Here is a 9,730-nt window from a genome sequence, read left to right as displayed (position 1 = left end):
TTTCTTGTTTCACTCGTCTAATTACTCTTTGGTTGTAAACTTAAATGGAATAAACAATATGAATTTGGAAAAGTAATTACAAAAGCGATAAAAGATCGTGAAGGTTCTCATTTAAAAATCTCTCTTTCGGGGAACAAATTTCCAATTTCTTTCTCTATTTTATTTATTCGTTTGCACTCACAAAATTAGAAGTCCATTAATGTTTCTCTTTCCTCATAAGAGTTATACATGCACGAGGAAAAGCTATTATGAAGATTTTTTTCACGAGGTTTTAATGTAATATATTTTTCTCTTCTTTCTTCGAGCATGCACTTCAATGTGAGAGACCAAGGCATTGCCATATACAACAAAGCTTCATGCGTTTGCAACTTTTGATTAACAATGGTGTCTCCATTTTTTGGACTAACTTTGTTCAAAATTCATTTACTTTACTCTAAATTAATGCATGTCATGATTGCATGAAGAAAAGCTAAATTAAGATGTTATTTTATCTTTGGTCCCCTCCTACAAGTTCACATTTAAATAAATGTTTTTTTTTTTTTTTTTTTGCATTTTAATGTCCATCTTGCGTATATAGATGGAGCATGCCAACTCAACGGGAATATATACGAGATGAACGTCATAATGTAAAGAAGTATTTCTTAAAAAAGAAATTAATAAAGGTGCTTTGAAAAAAATACGGCATATACATTGTAGTGTTTTTCAAGGGTGCATATTTGATTCCGTATTTTTATGAGAAAGAAGGACAATAAAGTTGAATCAGGACCGTCGAAAAAACTATAGCTCATATGCCGTAGTTTTTTTTTACAGCACCTAAGCCAAATCGGTGCTGAAAGATGGAAAAGGAAAGCTAGTTGAAAATTTTAGAGGATTGTGTTTAATTTTTCCTTTCGGCCTGAACTTTATTATCTACTGAAAACTTGCAATTCTAGTGCCCTTCATGACTTGTTTTATGTTTTTACTTTTGACTGTGGATAAAAATTGTTGAGGCTTTTTTTTTTTCCTATGGGAAAGGGAAGCTGGAAAAGTACATAAAATAATAATAATAATAATAATAATAAAGGGTAGGGTAACCCAAAACAACCACAACAGTGAAAAATAAAATAAAATAAAATAAAGACTTAAAAATTATTGAAAATGAGTCAAAAGAATGACCCGGCCCCATTGTTGAAGCTTCTTACAACCTAACATCATTCTTCTGTTGTGAAACCTTTGATGAGAAGGACACTTGTTTAGCACACTTGTTTGGCTGTTTAGACTTTAGTGGAAGACAAGGAATAGAAGCAACCTCTTTATAGTAATTGAATGGTTCCACTTTGTTTGGTCGGAGGTATTTATAGAACTAGGAATCTCATTTCATACTTTTCCATGCACTAACAAAAAACCCTGGGTCACGAAGAACGTTCCTAAAAAGGAAATAATTAGCACCAGTGTTTCAGTGTATTTGACTAGACTTTGGAAAGAAACAGAGCAAATCTGGAAAGTGCTTTGAACAGGTCCTCCATTTTAACACAAATTTCATTGAATGGAGGTTAGGTGTGATTTTGATATTACTTGCGTTTTTGATTGGTGCAAATCAAAATTATCTGTGTGATTGACACGTGGGAATTAAATCAGCAAGATTAAGAACGCCAATTAAACCCGTTCTATCCAATGAAGGCCAGACACGTTGCCAACTCCACATAGGTTTTAAGCACACTTAAATGGAAGAAATAATATGAGTTGTCTTAGAAAATGCATCTGGGCATCTGTGATTTGGGTAAATCTGCCAAAATTTTGATTTATGTTTCAATAGCCTTGCATACAACAGCACATGATCTTGTGCAGAAAAGAAGAGTACAAGGCTCTCAAATAAAACTGCTAAAACCATTATGCTGCAGAAGCATATCATATCAACATCTTGAGCACAAAGCCTACAACAAAAAATATATGGCCGAACGGAACTCGACAAAAAAATTAATTTAAATTCTCTGCAAAGTGAACCCTCTGCCAATGCCGCCGAGGTAGGGAGTTGATTGATGATCACTAACTTTGTTTATGACTTGTTGGTCTGCATGAACATAGAGCTGTTAGGTTATTTCGATTTTCATAGATGAGTAATAATATACAAACAAGATTTGAATTGGTGAACCCGATTATTCATCAACAGAAAGGAGTGTCTTATCATATGTTCTTCAAAGAGACCATTTGAAAAAAAACCTACACATGACATAGAGAAAGATCTGGCAGACTAACAGATAAGTTTAAAATAGGAGAGGGCAAAAGGATGAAGCTACCTTGCTCAAATACTTTTTGTGGATCTTTAATGCATCCTTACATGCTTTTTTAGCATCCAGATTTCCAGTTATGTCACCCAAGATCTAGGGAGAAAGTTCCACTATAAGATAAATGTCACATATATGCAATAATATGTATGAACAATTGCATACAAGAGTGAGAGAGAGAGAGAGAGACCTTGACAATATCATCCAAACCCTTGGCTTTCTTTCGAAGTTGCTTATTCTTGGTCTCAAGAATACTTGCAACAAGAAAAACAGCAAGTGCACTGTGTTGCTCTCTTCGTCCAGTTGTTACGATCTTCCTCTCGAATTCTCCATATTGCTTCAGCAGTTTGTGATTTATTTTGGGAGCAAAACCACTATCCGTAGCATCTCTTGGGCCTTCATATGATGTGAAGATGTTTGGGTTGTATTCCATGGCCCACATCAGCTGAAACCAATCTATATTACTGCCTTAAAATAAGCGTATCAATAGAAAATCCAAAATAGAGGCTCCAATATACTAATTACATTGAATTCATGTAACCTTGAGTTCCATCAAGGCTATGTGAAACAGTGGCTTTTAATTAAGTAAAAAGTGCCCAATTTTTTTTTATATATATATATTTTTTATAACAAAGAATCTCGACAAGGCAGGGCCGTTCGGACCCACCCCTGTAGAGTAAACTTTGGATCCGTACACCGCACCCTCAAAAGTTTCCTTATACAAATCAGGGTAAATCGCTAGCTTTTACACTAGGGAGTGTGGCCCCAAGGAAGAATTTGCACCTAACAAGTCTCGAACTTGAGATCTATGGGGTGATACTCCCTAAGACCACAAGCCTCAACCACCATTTCTTGAAAGGTTTAACTGAATACAGAAGTTTCACCTTACCTCCCAAAGATACAATGTGTCCACAAAGGAAAATTCTCTCCTAAAAAGTACCATCAGCATGCGAAATGCAAACAAATACTCCCCACCATCTAGATCCTCTGCCAAATAGAAGAAATGACGTTTTAGCTGATGGATAAGGGTCTCTTCAGGTGCAAATGCATACCAAAAATCATGCTCCATTCTTATGCAGGTGTAAGGTACAGAGGGGGAGGCTACATGGACTGCATTTATTTGTTTTTATTATGCATATTTTTTAAGTTGTTTTTTTATGCCTTCACTCAGCACTGGTTTTAGACAATGCACAGATGCTTTCAGGTCTTCTTCAACCCTAGAAAGTGAGTCAACTATTTTGTTCGAACATTACAAAACCACAAAAAGGACGGTAGCCTTGTTCGCCTGTTACTGCAACTAACATAAACTGGGTCGATCTGTGACTACAGTGCACAACACTGTCCCAGTGCGTTTTTTCCATAAACAACCCAAAAGTATTTTTGAAATCAGAACAGGCTGCATCAAATGCACGGAAACATGCGAAACCTAATCAACTTTTGGGAAAGTTAAGAGAGGCAAGACCCCATCACATTCTAAGACAGTAGTCTGGGGCTAAAGAGAAGTGCTCAATGAAAACATAATAACTAACACTCTTTCATAACTTAAATTTTTGATGATAAGTCATTGAAACTGATAACTATTAACAACAATATTTTAATGAATGCATGTAGGATTTTCCAAACAACATAGAATAAAATCAATTCTCTGAGTTTCATTCATTCTAGCAAGTAGTTCACAAAATTCCACTTAACAGGAATCATACTGAGGAAACCTTTGTATCACAACTTCAAATTTTCCACCCATTTTTTTCTGTAAGATTTTTTTTCTTATCTCCAACTGATTCTTTCCGCTAGTTTTGTTAAATTGTGTAAATTTTCAGGGAGTGGAGTGACAAGCAACTAGGTCTATGGTGCAAAGGAGTAAATATTAAATAGATGCTAAAAACTAATGTAAATATAAAAATTACGAGAAAAATTATAGGAATAGATACCAAGGTGTTGATGAAGCTTTGGATCAATGACTTTGATTATCTGTGAGAGTGTACACAGCTGAGCTTGCACTCCTATGGAACTTGTACTGCATCTGAAGTTCTCTCTCTGACATCAAAACAAAAGCAGGAGTTGTAGGTTATACCTTAAAAGATACATATCACAAGCATAATCCATGTAACAGATCATTTAGGGCCAAAAATTTAAGTTAATCTTCAAAGAAAATCAACAGCATCGGTTAAAGGATTCTAAATACTGTATTAGTTGAATCTGAAACACTTTCGATGGATATATATCCAATTTCATCATGTAGAAATCATGTCTAATTTAAACTAGGAATAAAACTGGTGTATACTCTTCTCTAATCACTAGTCCCATTACCTAGATGATGCTGTCACATGAAAAAGAATCAAGTAGCTGCTTTTCAAGTAAGTTTCGGCTATTTAAGGTTTTCAACATGTAGGTTACCAACAATGTGTATACAAAGCTTTCAAATTGTTGGTCTCATATTTGAGATCTGATACAGGCAAAGCTTGCATGTTTTTTAAGGTCATTCAGTAAGAGTCTAGGGATAAAATAAGTCTACGCCGCGAACCCTTTCCTTTACTATTATAATGTCTAAACACACAGTTTTCCTTAGCGCAGTGCACTAAATAAGCATAGAAGTAGTTCTCCAAGTCTATACTACATCACCAGAACCTCCAAATTGTTGCATTTCCCCCAAGATATGACAAAGAAGAATTTGTCAGGGACCTGATGATGGGACCAAAAAAGTTCTCTACTTATTCTTGTCCCTCCATTCTTCAAATTCCTTTAATTCTCTGCATACCATTCTTTGACTTTCTGCACTGTTGTAGTCATTGTAATAAGTAATAAGTAATCAGTAATCAGATCAGTATCAGCCCCTGCTATCTTTAGCTCTCCCTCACAATTAAGTAATTTCATAAACTGAGGTCCTATTCATCCCAAACTCTTGTCGAAGCAGCCCAAACCCTTGATCTATCTGTGAAAAAAATTTCCTCCAACAAATGTCTCAATTCCAAACCCCTGTAACTTTTCAGCCAGCAAATTCTCAAAGTACAACAATCTACAAACTTTAAATACTTCCACTGATTTTAATAAGAAAGGACTATTACTTATAAAAAAAATTACTTCCACCGCCATCATAAACCCTAAAATCATAGCTTCCCCTCAGCTTAGCCCACCAAATAAGAATTCTTAGCAGTTTTTCAAATCTGTCCTATGACACCAGAACCTTCAAATTTTTGGACCATCCCCTAGATACCCAGATATATCCAGATGGGTATATATTTCCGAAACCTGTGATTCTAGATGTGGAATTGATAACATAGCGATGATAAATAAACAAGGGTGAGATATATACATCAGTACTTAGAATATAGTGCGAATTACATATCACAACTATTTTTGAATAACAAAAATAAACACTTCATACCAGCCTTCGCATTGCATGCTCGAAACACCAGAAGGCATCTGCCTCGTTTTCAAGAAGAATTACCATTGTTGAGCAAATATCACTCATTCCTGCTCAGGAAAGGATCCTATTATAACTATTTCAACTAAATAACTGTTCAGCTTGATAGTGAAATGATGAACTTGATAGTATTCCACCTTGGATATAACCAATATCATTGTCCACCCAAGCATAAACAGCAAGAACATCCCAAAGTTTTGCCTGATTAGTTTCACTCTCGTAAAAGACAAGCACTCGATCTGTGCGAACAACGTCCAGACCTACAAACCCAATTGCACCACTAGAGTTAGACACTGCTGACAGTAGTGAGGGACAAATTAGCAACCGTAAGAACCAAGTAATGCAACCATATGTAACAGTTATACTTCTGGGTTAGCACTTTAGCTTTATGCAGAGTCTACAGGCGCCAGCATTATGCATACCCAGGCATAACTCATTTTGTCATTATAATTCCATGTTGGACACTCAAGCATGAATCAAGTTCTCCTTGCACAGAAGGTTCCAGAATTAACAATAATTTATTACATATATAAGCGAGGGGAGAACACTCTAAATCATCCAATTGGACTGCTTGCTCCACATTGTGAGTGAAAGGACACTTACTAGCCGCTTCAATGGAGTTCAAGCAGCGAAAAGATAATCAATTCAGTAGCTGATGAATCTATGCAATGCATATATACCAATTTGATGCAAGGAACGCTTCCACTGAATCACTTTATTGTCTGAGACAGCATTATTCACATGCCCACCACAATCCAAAGAGGAATCTGGAAGGTGTGTAGACATAACTCCATTTTGATCCTGCAAATCACTGTTTGTTGAAGACTCTTCGTTTGTTTGGCCACCATCAGTTATGATAGGTGCTGTAATAAACTTTCCACTACCAATAGCCGGAACCATCTTTTGACATTCAGCTTTCCATGTCCCATACATCTCCCTAACATGATAGATGTGATGTATTAAGTCAGCACACTCAATAAAGAGAAGAGGATAGGAAAAAGGCGACAATGATGTTCCCATCGACAGCATGGCAATTCAAAAAAAAACACAAGAAAAAAAAAAAACACCGGGCAGTGATTAACACAAGGGCCAATTTGGCAAACATGGGAAACTAACTTTGCATTATATCAAAGAAAATGTTTCAAACTTGAAACCAAAGGCTGAACCAAAGAAGAAGAAAAAACAGCCTCATGCATCCAATGGTTCAGCAGACCAGCCCATGACAGGGTTAAAAAAAAAGCATCTATCTACATATGCATGAATTATATTAAACACTATTTGTAACAGATAATAATCTGATAAATAATTTAACACAACTTGACGACATACTTCATGATCATGTTTGACCTCAAAATATACTATTCCAATAATTATCCAAAACCTGGAACCAGGACCACTTCATGGCTCAAGCAATATGAGAGAAATGAGGTTAAGAACAGTTCTATGACCAAAGATAGAGAAGAGGAGCAGAAATAATCTTTCCATTGTTTAATTTGATTCACTATTTACCTACGCCGTTCCCTGAGCTGACTCCGATCTTCGAATGTGCTGTTAGGATCAAAGCAACCTAACAAGAACTCCCATACTACTGCTTTGATTGAAGGATGAACACCCTAGCATTAAAAAAAAAATGTAGAAAGAGTTAGTATTCTCCACAAATATGGTTGTAACTTCTCAAATGAAAGGAGTACCAAATAATGCTGTCAACACTGCAAATCACACATTATCAACAGTTACCATTAGAGTTTATAGCCGTTTAGAAAATGGCCCATGAAATTGCACCAGAGGAAGTGATTATTAGCCACAAATTAGCAAAAGGTAAAACAAACAAACCCAAGAAGGAGATGAGAGAGAGACCAAGAAATCAATCGAACATGTCCATAAAATTACCAAAAGTAATGAGGAAAACCTTTAATAGATATTGATAATGAGCTTAAATGCCCAAATCCGACACAAACGATATGAATCGGAAGTGTTGTTCTCCTGGTGTTGATGAAGAGGAAAGGTATGAAGAGCAAAAGAATTGTGGCATCTCTGTGAATCCCCTTGTTATGTGTGGTAGGTTACTTAATTTGTCGGAGGCAGGTTACTTTATAATTTCTTTTAAACCACCAAATCGACAAAAACATAGTTTACATTATAGCCAGATTGTAAGTTCTGGCTATCAAATGGTAATATATTAGTGCATATAATAAGCAAAAACACTAGAAGGTGCTACAAGAGCACAGTGCAACGTATAAACACAACAGATTTTATTTTTATTTCATTTTTCCAGCTAAACAAAGCAAATAGACAATATATACTTGATATTTTGCAGATTCATTGGATGTAGTAAGACAAAATAGTTATCAATTAAAGAAGTTTACCCCTCGTTGGATCCTTCTAAGCACTTTCGCTATATCCAAATGCCCATCTTCAGAGAATGCAGCACGCCATCTTCTTGCGCTAAGGGTTTTCCCAGCCTGTCAAATAGAAAGTTTTAAACATCAAACATAAGCTATTTGGAAAAAGACAGAGGCTCATAGAAGTCCCAACTTTTCAATCAAAAATCATACCATCATCATGCTTGTAGAACTTTAAAAGTACTAGTAATAAAAGAGAAATTAGCCAAAACTATAATTTGTATCAAACCCCATGTAAGAAAAAAAAAAAAAAAATACATAAGGGATAGCTAAAAGACTCTTCCACTCATAGAGACAAGCAATGAATTCGGACAATATAAAAGGAACGAAATCAGTAAGTGACCAAAATGAAGAGAAAGAGAAGATACCCTCAACTTAAAACGGGTCTTCGGGATGTCAGCGTGGCATTCTGATCTAATTGGATAGAACATATCCAACTCACTAGTCCCATCTTTCTTCATAAGAATCCCTCCCAATCCTTCACAACCAACCATCTAAATTGTTTGATGAATTTGCTGGATATTCAGTTTAATTCTCCCTTGCCCATCAAATAAAAACCAAACTCAAAATACCACCAAAAACACCAAACATGCTGTCAATGGCATCTCTTACGATGAATTATCAAAAATTCGTATCCTCGGATTTTGATATCAAATATATGTCATTGATAACAGTAAAAATTATACATCTTATTAGCATTTTAATCATGGTATTTAAAAATCAAATATCTTTTGAAGTCATCGAAAACCCACCAGCATTTTGAATCAAAAATTCTATCACAGTAGACCAAAGCCAAGAGAAATCAAAATTGAGATATCACTGAAGCTGGTTCTCTGTACCTTCTTCACTCGAACTCTGAAAGATTAGAATAGGAATCGCAGATGTTACAAAAGTCGTTCCATGAAGGTTCTTCGACAGTAAATCTAGGCGAGAGAGAGAGAGATGGGACCGAATGGGACTCGAGAATAATGCGGCAAGAGTGCAACACCGGCATCCCACCAGTGTCCTATTGGGCTTACGTGGCTGGGTCCAGTCATCCCTGCCACATCAGCTCTTAGAAAAAGCAAAAAACTTTGGAAACCACCCAGCATTTCTCTCAACTTCTATTCCTTTTTTTTTTTTTTTTTTTTTTTTTTTTTGGGTAAAAGGGATTTGGCCTAGATTAATTGATGTGACAGTTTAAATTAATTTTTATTAAAAAAAATCAAAAATATTGGTTAAAATTGTAAATACTAGCATTATAAAATAATTGTGAAATAAAAATATTGTATATAATATTACTCCAACCTAAAGGCATCTTTGGTCATTTCATTTGGTTAAAAACTCTCTCCAAAATGGTTTTTGTCCTTGGAGTTGCTTAGGCATGGATAGCTTCTTTCTTCTTTAATCAAAAGTAGGTTTGAGCCTTTTTTTAAAAAAAAAAAAAAAAGAAAAAAAAAAAAGCAGAAGGTCAAATAAGTAATTTTGAGTTTTTTTACCAAATGAATCAAATTTTTTGTTTGTTTTTATATACTAAAAATGTTTTCTAAACTCTTTAACACAATATTACAGACTCTTGGTAAGAAATCCTTTATCTTTTCAATAAAGATGGAATATGTTATATGTCCCTTATTTAACTTTTAAAGAAAGGGAAAAGAAAA

At 35.2% G+C, this 9,730-nt stretch overlaps 1 protein-coding gene across 6 annotated transcripts; it reads right to left on the bottom strand.

Annotated features, from left to right (window-relative positions):
• Positions 1-1,733: 1,733 nt before the first annotated feature.
• Positions 1,734-9,048, bottom strand: LOC132165432 (rab GTPase-activating protein 22-like). 6 transcript variants are annotated; one of them, XM_059575989.1, is made up of 12 exons: positions 8,930-9,048; positions 8,459-8,628; positions 8,055-8,150; positions 7,198-7,301; positions 6,369-6,625; positions 5,826-5,948; positions 5,650-5,738; positions 4,196-4,301; positions 3,149-3,251; positions 2,455-2,728; positions 2,277-2,360; positions 1,734-2,050 (listed from the first exon to the last, which is right to left on the bottom strand). In XM_059575989.1, the coding sequence occupies exons 2-12, from the start codon at positions 8,582-8,584 to the stop codon at positions 2,036-2,038; spliced, it is 1,377 nt and encodes a 458-aa protein (XP_059431972.1). In that variant the 5' UTR covers positions 8,585-8,628; positions 8,930-9,048; the 3' UTR covers positions 1,734-2,035. The 6 variants fall into 6 exon arrangements, with proteins under 6 accessions (XP_059431972.1, XP_059431975.1, XP_059431977.1 ...); XM_059575992.1 differs by having other exon boundaries at positions 8,459-8,584; XM_059575994.1 differs by having other exon boundaries at positions 8,459-8,568.
• Between the last annotated feature and the right edge of the window lie 682 nt (positions 9,049-9,730).

The sequence above is a fragment of the Corylus avellana genome, chromosome ca11, assembly GCF_901000735.1.
Source record: "Corylus avellana chromosome ca11, CavTom2PMs-1.0".
NCBI lineage: Eukaryota > Viridiplantae > Streptophyta > Magnoliopsida > Fagales > Betulaceae > Corylus > Corylus avellana.
Note: the sequence above shows the minus strand (reverse complement) of the source record. Positions and strands in the feature narration are given on the sequence as shown.